The sequence below is a fragment of the Eretmochelys imbricata genome, chromosome 6 (genome assembly GCF_965152235.1).
Source record: "Eretmochelys imbricata isolate rEreImb1 chromosome 6, rEreImb1.hap1, whole genome shotgun sequence".
In the NCBI taxonomy this organism is placed as follows: Eukaryota; Metazoa; Chordata; order Testudines; family Cheloniidae; genus Eretmochelys; species Eretmochelys imbricata.
The window spans coordinates 889793-915114 of NC_135577.1; the positions used below are offsets into that span (position 1 = coordinate 889793).

The following is a 25322-nucleotide window of genomic DNA, read 5'->3' on the forward strand; positions in this document are numbered from 1 at the left end:
TTACTCCCGAACTCAGGGGCGACGCTTTAGCTGGGACAAGCTGCTGAGGCAACATCCTCCCAGCACTTGAGAAAAAGCAACCGGAGCGGAGAGGACCCAGCCCCCCGTGTCTGTGTTTTCAGGACAGCTTAGAAAGCGTCCCACAAGCGGAGTTTCTGGGCTAGCGGATGTAAAACGCTGAGCGGAGATCTGAGTATTTCTTTATTATTCCTCTCCACGGCAGAGCAGGTCATCTAGGGTGACCAGACAGCAAGTGTAAAAGATCGGGACGGGGGGTGGGGGGTAATCGGTGCCTATATAAGAAAAAGACCCCCCAAAACAGGACCGTCCCTTTACAAACGGGACATCGGGTCCTCCAGCGTATTAGGAAAGAGACACCGAGTGCCCGCAAACCATTGAGAGTCGTGGGAAGCGGACTCGGCAGAGCTCTGAATCCCTTTTCCAAGCAAGCGCACGGGCAGAAAATCAACCCTGGTGCTTTACCCAGACCCGCCACCCGGAGCGAACCCCGAGGCGGAACCGGCGGCTCGCGCCCCAGACCGCCCCGCGCCCCGCGCCCCGCGCCCCGGCAGCGTCTCGGGCCTGGTCCCCCCCCCCCCCCTGCTGCGGAAACACACGGGCCCCCTCGTGCCCAGCGACGTCAGCCGAGCTCGCCCGCCTTCGGCGCTGCCTCCCGGGGGCAGAACGTGCCCTGGCCGCACCCGGCTTCTCCGGCGGCCGACGCGGCAGCTCCGTCCCCACATCCCCGGCGTCGGCCCCAGACGCAGCCCTCACAGCTGACAGGCCCTTGCTCCTGCGGGGGACGAAGAGCCGCCCCCGGGGCCTGGCTGGGCTAAGAGGACTCTTGTTTCTCGCATTGCCCCGCTCCCGAGACCTGACTGGCTCAGCCCTGGGTGTGAGCTGCCGGAGGGATGGCACGCAACAAAGCCTGGCTATGCAAGGACACAAACGCACCCACCCACACAAAAGCGGGGCTGGGACCTGCCAGCCCCCTGGGCCTGGGCGTCTCTGGGGTCCCGGACAGCCCCCCGCTCCGTGCAGCTGGGTGAGAGCTGGAAACGTCCTGGGGTGCTCCCCAGTGGGGGGCCGCGCGATCACCAGCTCCTCAGCGGTGCCGCAGGCCAGGGGTAACTGGTGATGGCGGGGGCACCATGGCAGGGCCCTCCCCTCGCCATCACAGCCACGCTCAGCTTCCTGGGGAGGGCCAGGGCACCCTCCAGCAACACCCCGGGCGCCCGGATCGGCCTTAGGGGACATGGTGCCCTGGCCCCCTCATCACCCCCCACTGCCTCCCTGGACTCTGCTCCCCCCCCGCTTGCTCCTGGTCTCCGCTGCCCCCCCCATCACTTTAAGCCCCCACTGTCTCCCCAGATTCCCCTCCCCCCATTGCTCCTGGCCCCCGCTGGCCACTGCATCATCCCCTAGCCCTCCACTGCCCCCCCAGGCTTCCCTCCCCCCATCGCTCCCCTCCCCACCTCCAGCTGCCCTGGGCCCCCCACCCCACTCGTGCGGAGCCGCAGCAGGGCAGGCTGGGGCGGGCTGGGGCAGGGGGCACAAGGCTGGGGCGGGGCGGGACGGGGCTCCCCCGCTCCGGCAACGCCTGCTGGGGTGGGACAGGGCCTTGCCCAGCAGGGCCCTGGGGCCAGACTCAGCCCCCCTGGCAGGAATGGGGGGGGGAGACCCCGCGTCCCACCCCCGGCTCTGTGCAGGCACTGGCCAGGGGCTCTCCAGCACACTGAGGGGGGGCACAGCCCGGGGGGGCGCAGCTCGCACAGCCGGGGGGGGGCACGACTTGAGGGGGAGGCGCCGGCACTGGGGGTGCAGGGGGCAGGGCTGGGGAGAGGTGCAGATAACGGGGGGGCAGGGGGCAGGGCTGGGGGGAGGGACTGGGAATGGGGGAGCGGAGGGGGCAGGGCTGGGGGAGGGACTGGGAATGGGGGAGCGGAGGGGGCAGGGCTGCGGGAAGGACTGAGAATGGGGGTGCAGGGGGCAGGGCTGGGGGGAGGTGCAGGTATCGGGGGTCCGGGGGGGGCAGGGCTGGGGGGAGGTGCAGGTATCGGGGGTCCGGGGGGGGCAGGGCTGGGGGAGGTGCAGGTAACGGAGGTCGGGGGGGGGCAGGGCTGGGGGAGGTGCAGGTAACGGAGGTGCAGAGGGGGCAGGGCTGGGGGAGGTGCAGGTATCGGGGGTGCAGAGGGGACAGGGCTGGGGGGAGGGACTGGGAATGGGGGAGCGGAGGGGGCAGGGCTGGGGGAGGGACTGGGAATGGGGGTGCAGGGGGCAGGGCTGGGGGGAGGTGCAGGTATCGGGGGTCCGGGGGGGGCAGGGCTGGGGGGAGGTGCAGGTATCGGGGGTCCGGGGGGGGGCAGGGCTGGGGGGAGGTGCAGGTATCGGGGTGCAGAGGGGGCAGGGCTGGGGGAGGTGCAGGTAATGGGGGTGCAGAGGGGGAAGGGCTGGGGGAGGTGCAGGTATCGGGGGTCCGGGGGGGCGCAGGGCTGGGGGAGGTGCAGGTATCGGGGGTCGGGGGGGGCAGGGCTGGGGGAGGTGCAGGTAACGGAGGTGCAGAGGGGGCAGGGCTGGGGGAGGTGCAGGTATCGGGGGTCGGGGGGGGCAGGGCTGGGGGAGGTGCAGGTATCGGGGGTGCAGAGGGGGCAGGGCTGGGAGGAGGGACTGGGAATGGGGGAGCGGAGGGGCAGGGCTGGGGGAGGGACTGGGAATGGGGGAGCGGAGGGGGCAGGGCTGGGGGAGGTGCAGGTAACGGGGGGTGCAGAGGGGGCAGGGCTGGGGGAGGTGCAGGTATCGGGGGTCCGAGGGAGGCACTGCTGGGGAGAGGTGCAGGTAACGGGGGAGCGGAGGGGGCAGGGCTGGGGGAGGTGCAGGTAACGGGGAGCGGAGGGGGCAGGGCTGGGGGAGGTGCAGGTAACGGGGCTGCAGAGGGGGCAGGGCTGGGGGAGGTGCAGGTATCGGGGGTCCGAGGGAGGCACTGCTGGGGAGAGGTGCAGGTAACGGGGGAGCGGAGGGGGCAGGGCTGGGGGAGGTGCAGGTAACGGGGGAGCGGAGGGGGCAGGGGTGGGGGAGGTGCAGGTATCGGGGGTCCGGGGGGGGCAGGGCTGGGGGAGGTGCAGGTAACGGGGGTGCGGAGGGGGCAGGGCTGGGGGAGGTGCAGGTAACGGGGGAGCGGAGGGGGCAGGGGTGGGGGAGGTGCAGGTATCGGGGGTCCGGGGGGGGCAGGGCTGGGGGAGGTGCAGGTAACGGGGGTGCGGAGGGGGCAGGGCTGGGGGAGGTGCAGGTAACGGGGGAGCGGAGGGGGCAGGGGTGGGGGAGGTGCAGGTATCGGGGGTCCGGGGGGGGCAGGGCTGGGGGAGGTGCAGGTAACGGGGGTGCGGAGGGGGCAGGGCTGGGGGAGCCGCTGGCACTGGGTGTGGGGGCGCGGGGGGGCAAATGGGGGCACACACTGGGAATGGGGGTGCGGGGGGCAGGGCTGGGGGAGGGGCTGGCAATGGGGCTGCCCCCCCCCGGCTGGAGGGGGCTCCCATCCTACGCAGGGTTGCAGCCCGTGCGACAGCTCCTAGCCCCCCCCCGCGCACACGGCTCCTGCCCCACTCAGCCCCCACGTGCCGCCCGCTCCCGGGGAAAAGCCGGGCAGCCGCTTCAGTCGCGTCACTGCGCATGCTCCCTACAACCTCGCTCCCCGCGTACTCCCCTTCCCGTTGCCTCGGGCGTCCTGATTGGCTGCGCCGCGCTATCGGGCGAGCCCATTGGCCGGCGGGGCCGGCTCCTGCTCTGATTGGCTGGAGGGGCGCGGTGGAGGCGTGGTACCAGGGTTCGAGGGAGGCATGGACGGTTCCTGCCGCGAGGGCGGCCAGGTGGGGGGGCGGGAATTGCAGCCGGGGGGGGGCTTTGCAGTCTGGGGGGGCTGCATGGAGGGGGGGCGGGAATTGCAGCCGGGGGGGCTGTATGGAGGGGGGGGCGGGAATTGCAGTCGGGGGGGGGGTGCATGGGGGAGGGACGGGAATTGCGTCCGGGGGGGTGCATGGGGGGGCGGGAATTGCAGTCGGGGGGGCTGTATGGAGGGGGGGCGGGAATTGCAGCCGGGGGGGTGCATGAGGGGAGGGGCGGGAATTGCAGTCGGGGGGGGGGTGCATGGGGGAGGGACGGGAATTGCGTCCGGGGGGCTGCATGGGAGGCGGGAATTGCAGTCGGGGGGGCTGTATGGAGGGGGGGCGGGAATTGCAGCCGGGGGGGTGCATGAGGGGAGGGGCGGGAATTGCAGTCGGGGGGGGTGCATGGGGGAGGGACGGGAATTGCGTCCGGGGGGGTGCATGGGGGGGAATTTCAGGCGGGGGGGTGCATGGGGGGGATTTGCAGTCTGGAGGGGCTGCATGGTGGGGCGGGAATTGCGTCCGGGGGGTGCATGGGGGGAGGGGCGGGAATTGCGTCCGGGGGGTGCATGGGGGGAGGGGCGGGAATTGCAGTCGGGGGGGGTGCATGGGGGAGGGACGGGAATTGCGTCCGGGGGGGTGCATGGGGCGGAATTTCAGGCGGGGGGGTGCATGGGGGGGATTTGCAGTCTGGAGGGGCTGCATGGTGGGGCGGGAATTGCGTCCGGGGGGTGCATGGGGGGAGGGGCGGGAATTGCGTCCGGGGGGTGCATGGGGGGAGGGGCGGGAATTGCAGTCGGGGGGGGTGCATGGGGGAGGGACGGGAATTGCGTCCGGGGGGTGCATGGGGGGAGGGGCGGGAATTGCAGTCGGGGGGGTGCATGGGGGAGGGGCGGGAATTGCGTCCGGGGGGGCGGGACGACGCGGGAAGCGCCTCTCCGGGCTGAGCCGGGTGTTCGCCCAGCTCCTGGGCTTTCCCCACACTTACATGGGGGGCGCGCTCAGCACGGTAGCAGAAGGGGGTTGTTGTCCTGTCCTGGGGGGGGGGCCGCTTTGAGAGCGAATTGCTTTGGTTGGACGGGGGGGGGGTCTCCCATCAGCCAGGCGTGGTGGGGGGGTGCAGTTTGGGGGCGTTTCTCCAGTTGTGGGGCCAGCTGGGCTGTGGGGGGCGGGGGCAGGCCGCCAGAAACCTCTGGGGCTCCCCCCCAGCTCTGCCGGTGCCCCTCACTCCCGACCTGCAGCCCCCCGCCAGCCCAGCCCTGGGCTCCCCCCGCCCCCCAGCTCTGCCCCGGGTCACTGGTGCACTGACCCCAAATGCTGACCCTCCACTGTGTGTCCGGGGGTCCCAGATGCTGCCGTGGGGGGTGTTTGGTGGCAGGGCCCGGTGAAGTTGGGGTTCTGGGGTCACCATGTGATTCCCTCCGGCTCCTGCAGGGGGCGCAGGCTGCTGTCAAAATCTCAGAAGCTGGAGACCAGGGAGCAGAGGGGGGGACCCCAGGGGAGTTTACATTCAGCGCTGACCCCTCCCTGGAGGACATGTGAGTTACCCCTGCCCCCCCCAGCCCTGCCGCCCCCCCACTCCCCGACCCACAGCCCCCTGCCCCCCCAGCCCTGCCAGTGCCCCTCGCTCCTGCCCCCCCAGCCCTGCCCCCCCCACTCCTGACCCGCAGCCCCCTGCTACCCCAGCCCTGCCACCCCCCACTCCCGACCCGCAGCCCCCTGCCCCCCCAGCCCTGCCGCCCCCCACTCCCGACCCACAGCCCCCTGCCCCCCCAGCCCTGCCAGTGCCCCTCGCTCCTGCCCCCCCAGCCCTGCCCCCCCCACTCCTGACCCGCAGCCCCCTGCTACCCCAGCCCTGCCACCCCCCACTCCCGACCCGCAGCCCCCTGCCCCCCCCAGCCCTGCCACCCCCCACTCCCGACCCGCAGCCCCCTGCTACCCCAGCCCTGCCACCCCCCACTCCCGACCCACAGCCCCCTGCCCCCCCAGCCCTGCCAGTGCCCCTCGCTCCTGCCCCCCCAGCCCTGCCCCCCCACTCCCGACCCGCAGCCCCCTGCTACCCCAGTCCTGCCGCCCCCCACTCCCGACCCACAGCCCCCTGCCCCCCCAGCCCTGCCGCCCCCCACTCCCGACCCACAGCCCCCTGCCCCCCCAGCCCTGCCAGTGCCCCTCGCTCCTGCCCCCCCAGCCCTGCCCCCCCCACTCCTGACCTGCAGCCCCCTGCTACCCCAGCCCTGCCGGTGCCCCCCACTCCCGACCCGCAGCCCCCTGCCCCCCCCAGCCCTGCCCCCCCCACTCCCGACCCACAGCCCCCTGCCCCCCCAGCCCTGCTGCCCCCGACTCCCGACCCACAGCCCCCTGCCCCCCCCAGCCCTGCCGCCCCCCACTCCCGACCCACAGCCCCCTGCCCCCCCAGCCCTGCCAGTGCCCCTCGCTCCTGCCCCCCCAGCCTTGCCGCCCCCCCAGCCCCTGCCACCCCCCACTCCTGACCCGCAGCCCCCTGCTACCCCAGCCCTGCCACCCCCCACTCCCGACCCACAGCCCCCTGTCCCCCCAGCCCTGCCAGTGCCCCTCGCTCCTGCCCCCCCAGCTCTGCCCCCCCCACTCCTGACCCGCAGCCCTGCTACTCCAGCCCTGCCCCCCCCAGCCCTGCCGGTGCCCCTCACTCCCGACCCGCAGCCCCCTGCCCCCCCCAGCCCTGCCCCCCACTCCCGACCCGCAGCCCCCTGCCCCCCCAGCCCTGCCACCCCCCACTCCTGACCTGCACACTTTTCTAACCCTCCGCCTCCCCCCCCGCCCCGTTTCTCTTTGCCCAGCCGGCGGCTCCAGGCCGAGTTCGTGGCCGAGCGGGGGTGGGGCCAGTTCCACCAGCCCCGAAACCTGCTCCTGGCGCTGGTGGGCGAAGTGGGGGAAGTGGCCGAGCTCTTGTGAGTATGGGGGGGGGATGATGGTTTGCAACCCCCGGGAGAGACTTGGGAAGGGGATGGAGGGACGGACCTGACCCAGCTGCCCCCCCCCCCCCCACGCACACACAGCCCAGGGGCTGGGGCAGGCTGAGCCCCGAGAACTTGTGACACTCGGGTGGGGGGGTTTGAACAACGTCGCCACCTACTGGCTGCAGCTGACATGGCGGATTCAACTCTGGGCACAAGTGGTGGGGGCGGGGTGTCCCAGTGCCCCCCTGCTCCACCTGTGTGTCTGCCTGTCCCGGCGCCCCCCCGCTCCGTCTGTCTGTCTGCCTGCCTGCCTGTCCCGGGGCCCCCCCCGCTCCATCTGTCTGTCTGTCTGCCTGCCTGCCTGCCTGCCTGTCCCGGGGCCCCCCCGCTCCGTCTGTCTGTCTGTCTGTCTGTCTGCCTGCCTGCCTGCCTGCCTGCCTGTCCCGGGGCCCCCCCGCTCCGTCTGTCTGTCTGCCTGCCTGCCTGTCCCGGCGCCCCCCCGCTCCGTCTGTCTGTCTGCCTGCCTGCCTGTCCCGGGGCCCCCCCGCTCCGTCTGTCTGCCTGCCTGCCTGTCCGGCACCCCCCCCGCTCTGTCTGTCTGCCTGCCTGTCCCAGCACCCCCCTGCTCCGTGTGTCTGTCTGCCTGCCTGCCTGTCCCGGCGCCCCCCCGCTCCGTGTGTCTGTCTGTCTGTCTGCCTGCCTGCCTGTCCCGGCGCCCCCCCGCTCCGTGTGTCTGTCTGTCTGTCTGCCTGTCCCGGCGCCCCCCGCTCCGTGTGTCTGTTTGTCTGTCTGCCTGTCCCGGCGCCCCCCCGCTCCGTGTGTTTGTCTGTCTGTCTGCCTGCCTGCCTGTCCCGGTGCCCCCCTGCTCCGTCTGTCTGTCTGTCTGCCTGCCTGTCCCGGCGCCCCCCCGCTCCCTGTGTCCGTCCGTCTGCCTGTCCCGGCGCCCCCCCTGCTCCCTGTGTCTGCCTGTCCCAGCGCCCCCCCCCGCTCCCTGTGTCTGTCTGTCCGTCCGTCCGCCTGTCCCGGCGCCCCCCCCCCGCTCCGTGTCCGTCCATCCGCCTGTCCCGGCGCCCCCCCCGCTCCGTGTCCGTCCATCCGCCTGTCCCGGCGCCCCCCCGCTCCGTGTCCGTCCATCCGCCTGTCCCGGCGCCCCCCCCGCTCTGTGTCCGTCCATCCGCCTGTCCCGGCGCCCCCCCCGCTCTGTGTCCGTCCATCCGCCTGTCCCGGCGCCCCCCCCGCTCCGTGTCTGTCCATCCGCCTGTCCCGGCGCCCCCCCGCTCCGTGTCCGTCCGCCTGTCCCGGCGCGCCCCCCCCCCCCCCGCGTCCGTCCGTCTGCCTGTCCCGGCTGCCCCCCTGCTCCCTGTGTCCGTCTGTCCCGGCGCCCCGGCTGGCGGTGACCCCGCTGTGCGTCTCTCCCCAGCCAGTGGCGGGCGGAGCCGGCGGCGAGGGCGGGGCTGCCGGGCTGGGCGCCGGGCGAGCGGGCGGCCCTGGCGGAGGAGCTGAGCGACGTGCTGCTCTACCTGGTCTCGCTGGCCCAGCAGTGCCGGGTGGACCTGCCCCGTGCCGCCCTGCGCAAGCTGGACCGGAACCGGGCCCGCTACCCGGCCCACCGCGCCCACGGCTCGGCCCGCAAGTACACCCACTACCAGGACCGGCCCCCGGCCGCCTGCGGCCCCCAGGACTGACGGCCGGGCGGACTCAGACCCCGGCTGGGGGGCAACGCCAATCCCCTGGCGGAGAGACGGGGGGTGTCCCCCCCAACCCCACCACTTCAATCCCCCCCCAGTCCCAGATTTCCCCCCTGTTCATTCCACCCCAGCTCCCCCTTTCTACAGCAACCCCCCTGCCCGCAGTTGATCAACGACCCCCCCATCCCAGAAGCCGCCCTGCCTGTCACCCCAGGACGCCCCCCCAGAGTTCAGTTCTGAGTTTGTCTCTTTTTCTTGTTGTTTTTAAGTAATAAAAACCTTCCCTTTTGGGGGAGGTCAGTTTCTCCGTCGTGTCCATGGGCGGGGCTCCCCTCTGCCCCCACCTGTGGGCCAGAAAGAAGGGGGGGGGATCATGCCCCCCAAAAGAGACTCAGGGAGCAGTGGTGCAAACACAGGGGTGAGTTTATTAGGGGCAAAGCTGGGAAGGGGGAGAAGACGGGGTGACTGTGAGGAACAGGGAATTTAGGGTTCTTGGGGGGGGGGCCTCTGGTGAGCAGGGTTTTGGGGGGGCTGCGAGTGCTGCTTAGGCTGCCTCAGAGAATCACCCCTGTCCCTTCTGCTGCTGCGAAATCCAGAAGACGCTGGCTCCAGAGGGGGTACTGCCCCCGGGGGGGGGACCCCGAAATCCTCACAGGGTGTCCGACTGCTCCCCCTGGCTCTGCTTGATCTGGGCATGCATCTTCTGCAGCATTTCCTGCATCCGGCGCAGCTGGGGGGGAGCGAGACAAGGGGGGGGGAGGTGAGACGCGGGGCCTGGGAACAGGGGGGCGCCTTGCCCGGCGCTGGGGGCTGGGTATAACCGGGGGCACAGTGCCCCCCCCCCCCGTCAACACCCCCCTCGTGGCCCACTCACCTCTTCATCCTTCTCCCGGATCAGTTTCTCCGTGTCCGTCTCCGCCAGGGGCAGCAAGGGGAGCTCGGTGGCGCTTTGCCGGGACAGTTTCCTGGGGGGGGGGAGATGGGTCAGGGGGAGGGGGAGGCGGGGCCGGGTGTCCCCATCGCGCCCAGATTCATTTCAACCCCCGGCTGCCCCCTATCCTCGCTGCCCCCCCCCTCCTTGCTCCCAGCTGCCCCCAGCTCACCCCGCTGCCCCCCGGCCCTGCTCCCGGCTGCCCCCCGGCGCTGCTCCCGGCTGCCCCCCGGCGCTGCTCCCGGCTGCCCCCCGGCGCTGGGCTCACATGCGGCTGCCGCGGTCGCGGGCGCCCACGCGGGTCAGGCTCTGGATGCAGTGGGCCCGGTAGTTCTCGTAGTGGATCTCCTGGGTCACCTCCTTCAGGTCCTGCATGTGGGTCCGCACCAGCATGGTCCGCAGCCGCAGGAAGTCGCAGTGCGCCGGGTTCTCCACTGGGGGGCGACAGAGTCAGGGGGCCCCTGTGTCCCCCCCCCCGGTGCCCCCCATTGACCCCTCTGCCCCCGGCCTCCCCCAGTGCCCCCTCTGCCCCACGGTGCCCCCCCCCGCTCCCTGGCCTCGCCCAGCGTCCCCCACTGACCCCTCTGCCCCCTGGTGCCCCCCATTGACCCCTCTGCCCCCGGCCTTCCCCAGTGCCCCCTCTGGCACCTGGTGCCCACCACTGATCCCTGGCCTCACCCAGCGTCCCCCACTGACCCCTCTGCCAGCTGGTGCCCCCCAGCACCCCCTCTGCCCCCGGCCTCCCCCAGTGCCCCCTTTGCCACCGGGTACCCCCCAGCACCCCCCTCTGCCCCCAGCCTCCCCCAGTGCCCCCTCTGCCACCAGTTGCCCCCCACTGATCCCTGGCCTCGCCACTGACCCCTCTGCCAGCTGGTGCCCCCCAGCACCCCCCCTCTGCCCCCGGCCTCCCCCAGTGCCCCCTCTGCCACCTCGTGCCCCCCACTGATCCTTCTGCCACCGGGTGCCCCCCAGCACCCCGCTCTGCCCCCAGCCTCCCCCAGTGCCCCCTCTGCCACCTGGTGCCCCCCACTGATCCCTGGCCTCGCCACTGACCCCTCTGCCCCTCCCCCCGTGCCCCCACTGACCCCTTTGTGCCCAGCCTCCCCCAGTGCCCCTTCTGACCCCTAGCGCATCCCACTGACCCCTGGCCTCCCCCAGTGTCCCCCGGTGCCCCCCACTAACCCCCAGCTTCCCCAATCCCCTGTGCCCCATCTGCCCCCCCTGCCTCCCAGTATCCCCTACCGACCCCTGGCATCCCCCACTGATCCCCTCTGCTACCCAGTGCCCCCCACTGATCCCTCATGCCAGCCAATGACCCCAGCACCCCCTACTTATCCCCCCGCCCTCTGGTGCCCCAATTGACCCCCAGCACTCCCTAGCCCCCCACGACACTCCCTGCCCCACAACGCCCCATGGTGCCCCCCTCTGCCCCACAGCCACCCCACTGAGCTCCCCAGCCCCATCCCGCTCCCTGCCCCACGGCGCCCCCTACCTTCCACAGCCCCCCAGGGGTACGTGCGCCCCCGGAAGGCCTTTCCCTTGGTCTCCCGGACGATGTCATTAGAGCCGACCACGGCGAACGGGATGCTGCCCTGGGAGGGGGGAGGAGGGGGGGGTTAGGGAATGTCCAGGGCCCCCCCCTTTCCTGTAGCCCCCCCCAGAACTCCCTTCCCCCAGCCCCCGCGCTGAGCACTTCTCACCTTCAGCTCCGCGTCCTGGCCTTGAAGTCTTCGTCCTCGTCGGAGTCGCAGTCGGGGAACTGGTAGATGCTGATGGCGTTTTCCTCCAGCTGCTGCCGGATCTGGGGGTGCCGGGGGGGGAGGAAGCATCACCCCAACACCCTCATGCACAACAGAGACCCATCTCCCGCCCCATAGGAGAAGCAGGAGGCCGGGGGGGGTTCAGCGGGGATGGGGGGGTACCAGGGAAATCGGGGTACAGGAAGAGGTGGTTGGGGATTGGGGGAATTTGGGGTACAGGATGATGTGGGCTGGGATTAGGAAAACATTGGGGTACAAGGAGGGAAATTTGGGGGGCAGAGGGATGCGGGGAGGATCAGGGAGGGATGGGGGGTAGAGCAGCAAATTTGGGGCCCAGGGGGATGTGGCTTGGCAGTGGGAGGAATTTGGGATGTAGGGGGAGGGGCTTTCAGTTGAGGAGGGATATGGGGGTACAGGGAATGTGGGTTGGGATTGGGAGACATTTGGGGTGCAAGGAGTGAAATTTTGGGGCTCCGGGGCGGGCTGTGAGGACTGGGGAGGAATTTGGGGTGCAGGGGAATGTGGCGATCCTGGGGAATTGGGGAGCTAGCATGGAAATATGGGTGCAGGAGGAGGGTTGGGATGGGGCACTGTTTGGGGGGCAGGGGGATATGGGGGCACATGGGCTGGGGGACCCTGCCCCCCTGTAGAACTCCCCCCCCCCCCCGCGACTCTCACCTTCTCCTTCATGATGCCCACCTCCCGGGGGGTCAGCACATCGGCTCGGCCGATCACTGGCACGATGTTGACCTTGTGTTGCACGGCGTGCAGGAACGCCACGTCCAGGGGGCGCAGCCTGGGGGGGGGCAGGGAGTGAGGCACCCTCAAATAGCCCCTGTGCCCCCCGCATCCCTCCAATGACCCCCAGCGCCCCCCGCCGTCCCTCAGCCCACCAAGGGCCCCTATACCCCCCCGCACCCCCACATCCCCGAGTGACCCCCCAAATAATCCACTGTCCCCTGGCGCACCCCCCATGCCCAGCACCCCGTGTGACCCCTCTCAGTGCCCCAATGCACCCCAAAGCTCCCACACCTTATGCCAGCCCCCACAACTGCCAGTTCCCCCCCAGCCCCTCATGACACCCCCCTCCCGCAGCCCCCCAGGCCCAGCGCCCCCCTGTACCCATGGCCGAAGGGCGAGAGGAAGTAGAGACAGCAGTGCACCCGCCCGTCCGTGATGTTCTTCCGGTTCAGCCCGCTCTCGTCCCGGAAGAACTGCTCGAACTGCTGGTCAATATAGTCCACTATGGACCCCCAGCTGGGACCGGCCCGGGGGAGTGGAGAGGAGGGAGGCGTTAGTGAGCGTCTCCCACAATGCACTGCTCCACCAGCCCCCTCCACACCCAAATCTCCCCTATCTCCCCCCAATCCCTGCTGGTCCATATAGTCCAGTATGGACCCCCAGTTGGGACCACCCGTTGTGAGGGGTTAGAGTCTGTGTCCCACAATGCACTGCTCTGACAGCCCCTCCCCCCACTCCTCAAATACCCCCTCCCTCCCCTAACTTCCCCCAGGATCCCTGCTGGTCCATATAGTCCAGTAACAGCCCACAGCAGGGACCAGTCCTGGGGAGGGGTTAGAGCCTGTGTCCCACAATGCAATGCCCTGACAGACTCTGCCCCCACTCTCCCAATTCCGCCCCCCCTGAATCTCCCCCCCCCATCAGGTCCCTACTGGTCAGTATAGTCCAACATGGGCCCCCAGCTAAGACCAGCCCAGGGGAAGGGGCAGGGGGAAGTTGGTGAGGGGTTCCCACAATGCACTGCTGTCCCAGCCCCCGCCCCAAGTTCCTCATTCCTGCCAGTCCATATAGTCCTCTATGGGCTCCCAGCTGGGACTGGCCTGCGGGAGAGGAAAGGAGGGGGCTTCATGAGCATATCCCACAATGCACTGCTCCGCCCTCCCCCCATCCCCCACCCAGTCAATATAGTCCACTATGGACTGGCCTGGGCAGGGGTGTCCCCCGGGCCCCCCTCACCAGTCAGCGTTGTCCACGGCGTCCCCAAAGCCCGGGGTGTCCACGACGGTGAGTTTCACCCGGACGCCGCCCTCCTCCAACTCCACAGCTCGCCGCTCGATCGCCAGGGTCTGCGGGATGCGCGCTGGGGGGGACAGGGTCAGCGCCGGGGGGGCATGGCCCCCTCACCCCGGTACAGCCTCGGGTCCCACCTACCTCTGCCACACCCTGATACACCCTCCGGGTCCCTCCCCACCCCGGCCACACCCCAATACACCCCGAGTCCTGCCCTACCCCTGCCGCGCCCCCAGACTCACCCCCCAATTCACCCCACCCTACTCCCCACCCCCCATACACCCGCGGGTCCCGCCCCACCCTGGCCACACCCCAGACCCCTCACTCACGCTGCTACACCCCCAGATCACCCCACCCAACTCCCCAGCACCCAAACACCCCCGGGTCCCGCCCCACCCTAACTGCACCCCCGACCCCCACCCTGATACAGCCCTGGATCCCGCCTCACGCCAGCCACCTTCCAGACCCCTCACTCACCCCCCAATCCACCCTGGGGTTCCGCCCCTCCCCTGCCGCACCCACACACCCCTCACCCACCCTCATACAGCCCTGGGTCCTGCCCCAGCCCCACTCACCCTGGGCGTCCAGCAGGGTCCGATCCTTGTACAGATCCGTCAGGAACAGGCTGTCGATCAGCGTAGACTTCCCCAGCCCAGACTCCCCTGCAGGGAGGGGCAGGGGGTGAGCCAGGACTCCTGGGTTCTCTCCCCAGCGCTGGGAAGGGAGTGGGGTCTGGTGGGTCAGAGCAGGGGGGGCTGGGAGCCAGGACTCCTGGGTTCTCTCCCCACCTCTGAGAGGGGAGTGGGGTCTGGTGGGTCAGAGCAGGGGGGGCTGGGAGCCAGGACTCCTGGGTTCTCTCCCAGGCTCTGAGAGGGAAGTGGGGTCTGGTGGGTTAGAGCGGAGGGGGGCTGTAGGGGTGCATGGGGTTTAACCCTTTACCTGCCACCATCAGAGTAAAGTCGAATCCCTTCTTCACAGATTTCCGATGCAGCTGGTTGGGGAGGGTGGCGAACCCGACGTATTCCTTATCCTGAGACAGAGAGAGCCTGGGTCTGGGGCCCTCAGACCAGCAACAGAACCCAGGAGTCCTGGCTCCCAGCCCCCACCCCCCACGCTAACCCAGCTGACCCCTCTCCCCTTCCATAGCTGGGGAGAGAACCCAGGAGTCCGGGCTCCCAGCCCCTGCTGCTCTAAGCCACCAGACCCCTCTCCCCTCCCAGAGCCGGGGAGAGAACCCAGGAGTCCGGGCTCCCAGCCCCCCACCTGCTCTGACCCACTAGCCCCCATTCCCCTCCCTGAGCTGGGGACAGAGCCCAGGAGTCTGGGCTTCCCACGCCTCGCCCAGCATGGGGCGCTGGGGGCAGGGCGCTGTGGGGAGCAGGAAGGGCCCTGGCTGTGGGGGAAGCTCCCGACGACTCTAGTCCCAGCCTCTCCCAGCAGGGGGCGCTGTGGGGGTGCAGGGCAGGGGCGCTGGCTATGGGGGGAAGCTCCCGGCTACCCCAGCCCGGCCTCGCCCAGCAGGGGCCGCTGTGGGGAGTGGGGCAGGGGTGCCGGGGATAGGCCGCGGGGTGCTCACCATGGCGGCGTCTGCTTTGAGCTCTCGGTGCACCTGGCTGCGTCTGCTCTGCCCACTTCCTCTCGCACCGAGAAGCGAAAGGAAACAGTGACACGCCCGTGGCTGCCCTCCCATTGGCCACCCCACCCCTGCGCTCGCCCGGCAGGCTGGGCTGGCCCCTGCGGGGCAGTAGGGGGCGCTGTGCTGCAGGGAGCGGGGCGGTGGGGGCGCCCAGCAGGGGGCGCTCTCCCTCCACACTCCTGGCGGAGCCCTGTGGGGGGCCATGGGGCGGAGAGACAGACAGATACACAGGGCGCCCGTTTCTCTCAGCCTGTATTTATTGGCCTCCTGCCCAGAGCCCGTGCGCGACCCACCCCGAGCTCCCCACTCAGCCGTCTCCTCGCGCCGGCGACGAAGAAAAGTCACCCCGAGTTCGCAGCGGGGCGCTGACATCACCGGGAACCATGCTCTGAACTGTCACAGGGGGGCCTGGGCTTTGGGGGAACCGAGCTAGGGAACCCCGGGGCCAGCTGGAGAGAGAAGGATTTGATCCGCAGCCCTGGGTCAGACCCATGGGCCCATCTAGCCTGGTATCCTGCCTCCTCCCTCAGACCATCCCGCGGCTCAGACCCATGGGCCCATCCAGTTTTAGGGGACAGGGGAATGGCTAGAGGGGGCAGGGGGAATGACTGAGGGGATTGGAGGTGATTTGGGGGGGCGTGGCTATGGGGCCGGGAGGGATTTGGGTGCAGAGAATGGATGAGGGGACAGGGTGTAGCTGAGGGGGCGGGGAGAGGATCTGGGGGGGGCTGGGAGGGGATTTGGGGGTACAGTGGGCAGATGGGAGCTGGGTCTTAGGGAGGGGATGGGGAGAATTTGGGAGCTTGCCTCTACCCCTCCCCACGGCAGACACCCCACTTGACATCCTCATCGCCTTCCCACCATCCCGCCCCACCCTAAGCAGCGTGTGTAACTCTCCGTCTGTGGCCAAGATGCTGCTGAGCCCCAAGCTTCCCCCTCAGCCAGGTGTTTCCTCTGTCCGGCTGGCACCGAGAGCCCCCTGGTCGCCTCGTCAGTCGGGGTGTCTGTGCCGTGGAGGGGGATGGGTGTTCCTGTGTCCTGGGCTGCCCCGTGGCAGAGTCTCTCAGGAGTCCGGTGGCCGGAGCTGTCCCCAGTGGGAGCTGTCCCCATAGGCCGTCTTCTCCCGATCTAACCTCCCTCCTGCTCATCTGTTCCCATCTCTCCCCAGATCACCCCCCATCTCGCCCCCCACCCTCTCAGGGCTTGCCCCGGCTGTGGACCCGGCGGTGTTTGACCACGTGGGAGCGCTGGCTGAACCCGCGCCCGCACTCCCCGCAGGTGTAGGGCTTCTCCCCGGTGTGGACCCGCCGGTGCTTGAGCAGGTCGGAGCTCTGCAGGAAGCTCTTGCCGCAGTCGGCGCAGCCGAAGGGCCGCTGGCCGGCGTGGACCCGCCGGTGCTGGAGCAGGCTGGAGCTGTGGCCGAAGCGCTTGCCGCAGTCGGCGCAGCCGAAGGGCCGCTCGCCGGAGTGGGTGGCCTGGTGCTTGAGCAGGTGGGAGCTGCGGCCGAAGTCCTTGCCGCACTGGGCGCAGCGGAAGGGGCGGGCGCCGGAGCTGGAGCGCCGGTGCTGGAGCAGGTTGGAGCTCTGGCTGAAGGCCCGGCCGCAGTCGGGGCAGCGGTAGGGGCGCTCGCCCGTGTGGACGCGCTGGTGCCGCACCAGGTCGGAGCTCTGGCTGAAGGCCCGGCCGCAGTCGGGGCAGCGGTAGGGGCGCTCGCCCGTGTGCGTGGTCTGGTGCTGGAGGAGGTGCGAGCTCTGCCGGAAGGATTTCCCACACTCTGGGCACTGGTAGGAGCGGCCGGCCGGCTTGTGGCAGGGGGCCGGGAACGCGGCTGCCCCGGTAGCTGCTGGGGAAGAGAGAAAGGAGATCGGGGGGTGGGTGAACGGGACTGGAAGAGGAGGTCGTGTACCTGTAACTGGAGGTTCTTTGAGACGGGTGGTCCCGATCTGTATTCGTGTGCCCAGAGCCAGAGAATTCGAAAGTCGAGTCTGTTGCGACCGCGTCTCCAATTCCTTCTCTGCCACGAATCTAACCGCTCCACAGCGGAGGGGAAGGAGGGCGGAGTTGGAATCCAAATAGGGGACAACACATCTCCAAGAACCTCCAGTTACAGGGAAGTAACCTCTTCTCCTTCTCCGAGTGATGGTTTCTATTGCGTTCCACTCAGGGCGATGACCAAGCAATGCCGAATTCGGAGGAGGGTGTGAGGAAGAGGATGGAGGCCTGCCGTGCCGAACGAGGCATCCGTTGCAGAGCCTCGTACCAAGGCGCAACGCGCAGCAAAGGCATGTGCCGAACTCCGCATGGCCCCCCCGACTGTGACACTCTGTACCCCAAAGCAACACCCTGGCACCCCCCTATTGACCAGGGCGATAGGACTACGATATGGTTTGTAGAGTGCGTGCCTTGTGAGGTATCACTTTAAAAGTCTTGATCTGTTGAACGTTAATACCCTGTTGGATTGTGTGTACTGTCACTGGATGGGAAGTTATGAAGTTTTTCTATATGTGTGTGTGACTGAAATATATTGTGAGGTTGGGAACACCCACAACCAGCCTTTCAGGTGCAACAGCGGAGCAGCCAGACATGCTGATGGCCCATTAAAGGAATCCATACTCCCAAGGATTATCCCAGGATCTGTATACAATGGAGACTTCTCAGAGAGAGCACGCAGACAATGGAGGCTGCTTGACTCGTGTCATAGCAAAGGCTCTTTCCAGCAGGCTGGAAAAAGCTATAAAAGAGGGGAAGTGACATCATCTCTTGGCCTCACTCTCCCCCCCCCCCACCCCCAACTGAACACCTGGAAACACATCTGGAGAACAAAGACTGAACTGGGGAGGTGGGCCCAGGCTGGACAGGAGAATCCCAGCCTGTGTAGTAAGGAACTAGACCATCAGGGTGAGACACGGCTTGATTCAAATCCTGTCTAGTTTATAGAACTTAGATTGCGATTTTACTTTTATTTCTTAGGAAACCAACTTTGATCTTTATGCTTATTACTTATAATCACTTAAAGCCTGTCTTTCTGTAGTTAATAAACCGGTTTTATATTTTACCTAAAAGAGTGGGTTTTGGTTGAAGTGCTTGGGAAATCTGCTCAGGAACAAGAATTGGTGCACGTCCTCTCTGCATTTAAGGAGGGGCGGACTAAGTTATAAACTTACACTGGTCAGGCTTCTGACCAGGGCAGGACCATACAGCCCTGGGGTCCTAGGCTGGGGAACTGTGGGAAATTGGCCGGAGCCTCTTTACTGTTAATTCATGAGTGGCTGGGAGATCATTTACGTAACTCAGCTGGGTGTGTCCCTGCCTGTGGATGGCTGGGTGAGTGCAGGACCTGGAGGGGTTTGCAGCTTGTCACAGCATGCCAGTGTGAGAGGGAGCCCAGGTTGGTGGGACAGAGGGCTCAGCAGTACCCCGGTTCCAGGCTGCACCCCAGGGAACCCGTCACACTGACATACGTCCGAAAGCATCATGTCTCGCAGGGCGGCTGTAGTTGGCACTCACGCTCTTGAGGAAAGGGGCCCTCACCCCACGGGGTAGAGACCGTCCTGACAACAGATAGAGCCGAACACCCCCCAAATCCACTTAGAAACCCTCCATGTGGAAACTGTTCAGCACTAGAACCGAAAGGATCACGGGGCGGGCAGTCTAGGGGATGTCGGGAAAGGTCCTGTTCTGTGCAGGTGGAAGGCCAAGGCCCGGCGGACGTCAAGGAAGGGAAGGCGCCGCTCCTCCGCCGAGGTGGGAGGCTTCGGAAAGAAGCGGATGGGCTGGTTGAGCTGAAACCGGGGGACGACCTTTGGGAGAAACTTGGGGTGCAGGCGCCAGGAGACTTTGGGGGCCCAACCTCCCGATCCGTTCACTGACCCGTCTCATGGAAGCAATAGCTATGAGGAAGGGCGATTTCATTCACGTCGCGCGAATGAGGTTGAGGTCCCGCGGGGGTGCGATGGGCGGGCAGGTTCGGAGCAGACCTGGCCGTCAATGGCTGCAGACGGACGGACGGCATGTCTGCGCATGGGGGGGTGTGTGTGTGGAAGGCGCTGAGAGCCGCTAGGTGGACCGGGATGGGACGGAGAGCGAGTCCCGACATCATCAAGCACAGGAGCCCAAGAGAAGGGGCATGTTCATGTCGTCGTGGGGAGGGTGTCGGGCCCAGGGGGTGAAATGCATCCACTTGGCCGGACAAGAGCCTGGTGGACGCCTGCCTGCTGCTCGGAGGTACGTCTTGCGCTGCCGACGAACATTCCCGCGCAACGCGGCCTCCGCCCCGCCCGAAGCCCCGGGGTGTTGATGTGCAGCCTGGGTCCCTGAGAGGTCCAGGTCCCCTGCGTCACATGCTCGCCCCTGAGGGTGCCCCAGCCAGCGAACAATGCGCCCGTGACGATCGTGTCCGGAGAGGATGGGAGGAAAGGCATGACCAGCCTGGGGACCGTCCACCCCTGGAGCGAGGAGAGCACCTCGGGGTCGGTGGGTGGGTAGATGACAGAAAGCCCATGGTCGCATGGGTGAACTGGCTCTCCGGAGCCACAGCTGCAGACAGTGAAGGCGGAGGCGAGCGGAGGTGGTGACTGACATGCGTGTGGCCAAGGAGCGATAGGCAGGTCCTGACCGGAACAGAAGGACCATTGCTTACTCAGGGGACGAGTTCCCGCAGGGTCTGGAATCTGTCCCTTGGTGGGTCGGCCCCTGCTGAGACCGCATCGACGGAGGCCCCTGTGACATCCAGGGGCCACGTGGGAACCGATTTTTCGACACTGACGCTCGCCTCCAGGGGAGGAATGGCGGCGTCCCCGGATTGCGCTGCAAGCAGCCAGTCATCGAGGGAGGGGAATCTAAAGACCCCGTGACGCCGGCGGTGGGCGGCTATGACAGAGGAAACTTTGGGGAAGACCCATGGAGCAGGGGTGAGTCCAAAGGGTAAGACTGTGTACTGGAAGAGCCGAGGGCCCACCGCGAATCTCAAGAACTTTCTGTGGGTTGGGTGGATTTCTACGTGAAAACAGGAACCTCGCACACTGAGAGCCATGAACCATCCAGAGACACGATGATGGCTGCCACCGTGACCATCCAAAACCAGCTTGTGGATGAAGTAATTGAGGAGACACAGATCCAGGATTGTTTTCCACCTTCTTCTGGGGTACCAGGAAATACGTGGAACAGAACCCCAGGCCCTGAGAGTCCGGAGGAACCTGCTTTATCGCCCCCCCTTTGCGGTAGGGAGCCGACCCTCTACAGCGAGGATGCTGTCGTGAGCGTGGTCGCTGAGCAGGGATCAGGGCGGGGGGAACGTGGATGAGGTAGCGCTGCGAACTCCATCGTAGAGCCACGTCGAACGACAGCCGGGCCCCGCTTGTCCGTTGTTACTGCGCTCCAAGCTGGTACAGAGAGTGCTAGGCAACTCCCCCACCAAAGAGGGTGGGCCAGGTGTTTGCCCTGTTCTTCCTCCAGTGGAATACGGAAGTCCCCCGCCACCCTGCGTAGGAGGTCCTGGAACCAGCGAAAGCCACCTGGAGCTGAGGACACAGTCGTGTCTGGAAGGGTTCCTGCGCCGGCCGAACCGAACTGAGCGGCTCACCCTCCAAAACCGGGTCCAAGCGCTTACTCGAGGGTGCCCAAAGCCATCCGAATCCTCCAAGGCTGAAAAGGCGGATCCCGGTTCCAACGGCGGTACCGGCGGAGCCGTCTACGCCGTAGGGGAACGGGGAGCGAGCCCACGACTGGACTGAGGTAAACCCTGGGCTGGAGCCCGTGAGACGGCAGAGGGAGACGAGGAGAATTCGGCTCCCCAAGGGCGAACAGTTCACGTGGCTCTGGCGCCGTCTCTAACCTCCCCGGCGTGAGCAGCTTGGTACCAGCGGATCCCCCCGGCCTACACGATTTCTTGTCCCGCTTGTGAGCCCGGGAACGCGCCGTTTCTCCGTGGCGGGAACTCACGGAAGGCGCATCGTCTTAGGCCTGGAGGAAGACTTATTGCCACGCTTCTGGGCCTGCTTCCTCGCCTCCTGGCTAGGCCCCGCACGGGCTGCATAGTAGTGGTACCAATTGAACCGGACCCGATCTCCACAGTCGGAGGCAAGCTCCTGGGTTTCTCCGGGGCTGCCCGGCCTGGGTCCGAGGGCGGCTTCATGGCAACCTCCAGGAGATGCTTGCTGAGGCCAAGAGCCCGACCTTCCCGGGTACGGCTGGGAGGAGAGGCAGCCATTGCACCTGGATGCAATATGGGCTTCCCCCAAGCAGGAGAGGCAGCGTTGATGCGAGAACGAACCCGGGCTGCCGGCGCAGACCTTGAACCCCGCCGTCTTTGGCATAATCCCATATGCAGGCGTGGGTGCTGGGTTGGGGGCGGGAGCTGGTAAATGGGGTCCCCAAAGTCTCTCATCTCCCAGGAACTTCTGCTCAACACTCAACGAGACGGAGAACAGCAGAAACTAGAATAAAATGAACTCTAGACAACTCTACCACGGCTGTTCTTTAAAGGGCGTCAGAGACACGAGGACACTAGCAGCTCCGGCTCGGACCATGCGGCCGTGGAGAAGGAATGGGAGGCGCGGTCGGTCCGCCTTGCCTCTTATGGCCTCGGACGACACCATGAGGAAAAGGAAGGGTACATGTGCGGACCAGCGGACACTGGGCCAGACGCATGGCGCACGTGTCAACCCTTGATGGATAACAATAGGGACCATCACTCGAAGAAGAACTGAAAGTGAAGGTAGAACCCAGGAGTCCTGGCTCCCAGCCTGCCCTCCTCTAACACACCAGACCCCACTCCCCTCCCAGAGCTCCACTCCAGACACAGTTTGGAAGGGCCCCAGTTCTGACCTTCCCCTTAGGGGTCTCCCTCATTCCTCACCTGTGTGGGTTTCACCGTGGGTCCCCCCAGCCTCGGGAGAGGGGAGATCAGGGCCCCACGGCTCCTCCCCTCGCTCCATCCACCTCACGTCAGTCTTGGGGGGGCGGGAAGCCTGTGGAGAAAGATGGGGAGAGGGTGGAGTCAGTGGGGCCAGACCCCAGCTGGGGTCAATGGGCCCTTGTTCCTTTGGAGTCAGTGGGGCAGAGGAGGACGGTGGGATACCATTGGAAGGTCCTAGCCAGGGATATGATGGATTCTCCATCTCTCAGAGGCCTGTCCCGGGGGTGGGGGGGTCTGTCTGAAAACCCCGCTCTAGCTCAGCCATCAGCTACGGGCTGGATGGAGGAATCACCCAGTGGGGACGTCTGGCCTGGGTTAGGCAGGAGGCCAAACCAGATGGTCCCCAGGGTCCCTCGCAGGCTGGAAGTGTCTGAGTGTGGGGTCATCACAGGGTTAAAGACCTTCTCGGTTCTCCAAGACCCAACCGAGCCCGTCCCGAGCCCGTCCCAGCTTGGCGGGCGGCCAGGCCCCTAGGCAAGGCCAGACCGGCTCCGCAATTCTGCGGCATGGCGTCCCTGTCGATCTCCTTGCGCCCCTCGTCCACCGGCAGCACGCGCCTCCCCTTCGCCTGGAACGACAAGCGGCCAGCGTGATGGGGGCCCCCGATCTCGGACAAGGGGGGTCTGAGCAGCGCCCAGCGCAACGGACCCGATCTTGGGCAGGAATCTGAGACGCTTAATTAAGTAATTACTCTGATATGGTCTAATGTGGTAGCTAGAGGGAGCTGAGATCAGAATCCAGCCCTGCCCCTCCAGCCCTACCCCCACTGTACTCAGGGGTGACTCCAGACTGATCCCAAGGGAGCTGAGAGCAGAACCAGCCCTGCCCCCATTGCAATCAGGGGTGACTCCGGATTGACCCCAGGGGAGCTGAGATCAGAACCTGGCCCTGGCCCTGCCCCCGCTGCTGTCAGGGGTGACTCTGGATTGACCTCAGGAGTGACTCTGGATTGACCCCAGGGGAGCTGAGATCACAGCCCCGCCCTGCACCCATGGCAATCAGGAGTGACTCCGGATTGACCCCAGGGGAGCTGAGAGCAGAACCGCGCCCTGCTCCCGTTGCAGTCAGGAGTGACTCCGGATTGACCCCAGGGGAGCTGAGAGCAGAACCCCGCCCTGCCCCAGCTGCTGTCAGGGGTGACTCTGGATTGACCTCAGGAGTGACTCTGGATTGACCCCAGGGGAGCTGAGATCACAGCCCCGCCCTGCCCCCATGGCAATCAGGAGTGACTCCGGATTGACCCCAGGGGAGCTGAGAGCAGAACCCCGCCCTGCCCCCGTTGCAGTCAGGAGTGACTCCGGATTGATGGAGAGGCGGGACTGTCATCACTTACCCCCCCCCCCCCAATCCCACACCGGGGCTCTGCCCGGCCCCCCCGCGCCCGCAGCTCCCAGCCCGGACTCACCGCTGCGCGGGGGCGCCGCTGGCCCTTTAAGAGCGCCCCGCAAAGCCGGACGGGGGGTGTTGAGACTCCCCCGCTCCCGGGCTCGCCCCCGCTGCGGGAGGGGAAGGGCCCTTCTTTGTGACGTCACAGACCCCCCCAGGAAGGACGCTGCTGAGCTCTATGATTTTAACCCCTTTGTGGCCGGCGGGAAATCGCCCGGCGAGCCCGGACTCCTGGGTTCTCTCCCCGGCTCTGGGAGGGGAGCGGGGGCTAGTGGGTTAGAGCAGAGGGGGCTGGGAGCCCGGACTCCTGGGTTCTCTCCCCGGCTCTGGGAGGGGAGCTGGGGCTAGTGGGTTAGAGCAGGGGGCTGGGAGCCCGGACTCCTGGGTTCTCTCGCCGGCTCTGGGAAGGGAGTGGGGTCTGGTGGGTTAGAGCAGGGGGGTCTGGGAGCCCGGACTCCTGGGTTCTCTCCCCGGCTCTGGGAGGGGGAGTGGGGGCTAGTGGGTTAGAGCAGGGGGGGCTGGGAGCCCGGACTCCTGGGTTCTATCCCAAGCAGGGGGGGCTGTAGGGGTGCAATGGGGTTTAACCCTTTACCAGCCACCATGAGAGTAAAGTCAAGTCCCTTCTTCACACATTTCCAATGCAGCTGGTTGGGGAGCGTGGTGAACCCGACCTATCCTTATCCTGAGACAGCACCTGGAGTCTGGGGCCTGCGGACCAGCAACAGAACCCAGAAGTCCTGGCTCCCAGCAGCGGGCGCTGGCTGTGGGGGGAAGCTCCCGGCTGCCCCAGCCTCTTCCTGGAGGGGGTGCTCTCCCCTGGCAGTCAGGGTTGGGCCCTAGCGGTGACGGAAAGCAGAGAGGCCAGGGGTTGACCGTCCCTGATCCCCAAAGAGTACAACTTTCCAGTGGTCATTGCTTAAGACATGGACTTTGCGTCTCAGCGACCCCCAACAGTCCAGGTTTTCACCCCAGAGAGTTTAACCAGATTTCCACATGCACCGATGTTCAATAATGTGAGACAAATAGCGAGTGGGTTTTCCTGGGTGGCAAGTTTGTGTCTGTGCTCCTTTGTCTATGTCACATACTCTATTTTAAAGGCATCCGCTTCGTTAATTAATCCATATTTAACCCTCATCAGGACACACTAAAAACTGGGCCAAAAGCTGAAAACATTTTGGCCCCAATAAAAAATGAATGCATTAAAAACAATCCAAACTTTCTGAAAGAACATCGCAAAGCGCATCTGACAAAGTACTAGGAATACATTACTGTACTCCCAGAAAGGGTCCACAAACAACGACCGACTTTATCAGTGAGGGATTCACCACGGGTACACAAGGGCCCGGTGGTGTGAGGATACTGCTCTGCTACTTGGGCGGTGTATTTCACTTTCCAGAGGACAAGTTACTTCTTTTGTTCCTTGGGGGCCACAGGACAGCTGCCGACCGCAGCGTACAATGAAAGAAAGAAGGCTTCCCTGTCACCGGGACAATGCAGGGCCGTGAATTTGTCCAGGGTGGTTTACATTTTGAACTGTCTTGTGCAGAACCCACAAACTTTCGATCAAGCCCTGCTCTGTTTGGGGGTGAACTCATATTTTTTGGACTGTCAAGTATTCGCACACACACAGACCGTCCCCTGGACTGGATGTCTGCGTAAGATCTGCAACTGGTCTTCGAACCCAAGCAGCGAGCACCTTTCCACGCTGCTCGCTGGCATTGCAACTAAACCCGGACCCCTCCATCATCTCAATGCTGCACGCATGTCACAAAATACTTCCCGACTTCCCCAACAGCCAACATAGGCCTATCACCACCCATCTCGGCATCGAAATCCCTGTGATTCTGTCCAAACAAATCCCACAGTGGAATCTGGCCAAAGCCGACTGGGACAGCTATAGGGAATGTGTCAAAAACGTGGTGACACCGGCATGTTATCACTGGTTTGTTGGCCGGCTTACCGCCGCCAAGAAGAGCATCTCCATGGGCTTCCAGGAAGAAAACACTCCCTGCTGGACAAAAGAGACCCAGGATCTGGCCCAGCAGTACAGCCAGTCGGGCAGCCCACAGGTTACAAAAGCCCTGCTAGTCTCTAGACTCAGCTAGTTCAAGGACTGGGCTTCACACACTCAAGTCGCCATGCCTTGGTCTTACTATGACA

General features: G+C 66.5%; 3 protein-coding genes across 5 annotated transcripts; 1 reads left to right on the top strand and 2 right to left on the bottom strand.

Moving 5' to 3' along the window:
- Nucleotides 1–3826: 3826 nt before the first annotated feature.
- DCTPP1 (dCTP pyrophosphatase 1) lies at nt 3827–8764 on the top strand. 2 transcript variants are annotated; one of them, XM_077819760.1, is made up of 4 exons: nt 3827–3863; nt 5313–5416; nt 6695–6805; nt 8235–8761. In XM_077819760.1, the coding sequence occupies exons 1-4, from the start codon at nt 3834–3836 to the stop codon at nt 8497–8499; spliced, it is 510 nt and encodes a 169-aa protein (XP_077675886.1). In that variant the 5' UTR covers nt 3827–3833; the 3' UTR covers nt 8500–8761. The 2 variants fall into 2 exon arrangements, with proteins under 2 accessions (XP_077675886.1, XP_077675885.1); XM_077819759.1 differs by lacking the exon at nt 3827–3863 and having other exon boundaries at nt 5064–5416; nt 8235–8764.
- Nucleotides 8765–8907: 143 nt separating this feature from the next.
- Nucleotides 8908–15232, bottom strand: SEPTIN1 (septin 1). The gene is given in 12 exon segments (XM_077820456.1): nt 8908–9232; nt 9377–9467; nt 9702–9867; nt 10926–11025; nt 11134–11153; nt 11156–11234; nt 11872–11989; nt 12316–12450; nt 13171–13294; nt 13800–13886; nt 14164–14254; nt 14801–15232. Coding segments are annotated over 12 exon segments (1524 nt in total). The 3' UTR covers nt 8908–9151.
- Nucleotides 15233–16056: 824 nt separating this feature from the next.
- On the bottom strand, nt 16057–23318 carry ZNF771 (zinc finger protein 771). Of its 2 annotated transcripts, none has more exons than XM_077820458.1 (3): nt 23182–23318; nt 21717–21828; nt 16057–16700 (listed from the first exon to the last, which is right to left on the bottom strand). In XM_077820458.1, the coding sequence occupies exons 2-3, from the start codon at nt 21793–21795 to the stop codon at nt 16057–16059; spliced, it is 723 nt and encodes a 240-aa protein (XP_077676584.1). In that variant the 5' UTR covers nt 21796–21828; nt 23182–23318. The 2 variants fall into 2 exon arrangements, with proteins under 2 accessions (XP_077676584.1, XP_077676583.1); XM_077820457.1 differs by having other exon boundaries at nt 16057–16703.
- Nucleotides 23319–25322: the final 2004 nt, after the last annotated feature.

Bases quoted from the DNA above. Each gene is read 5' to 3' on its own strand.
- DCTPP1 (XM_077819759.1), top strand. From the start codon at position 5,193: ATGCTGACCCTCCACTGTGTGTCCGGGGGTCCCAGATGCTGCCGTGGG. The intron at 5,417-6,694 runs GTGAGTTACCCC...CTCTTTGCCCAG, and splicing joins GACCCCTCCCTGGAGGACAT to CCGGCGGCTCCAGGCCGAGT. The intron at 6,806-8,234 runs GTGAGTATGGGG...GTCTCTCCCCAG, and splicing joins GGGGAAGTGGCCGAGCTCTT to CCAGTGGCGGGCGGAGCCGG.
- ZNF771 (XM_077820457.1), bottom strand. From the start codon at position 21,795: ATGGAGCGAGGGGAGGAGCCGTGGGGCCCTGATCTCCCCTCTCCCGAG. The intron at 16,704-21,716 runs GTGAGGAATGAG...TCTCTTCCCCAG, and splicing joins CCACGGTGAAACCCACACAG to CAGCTACCGGGGCAGCCGCG.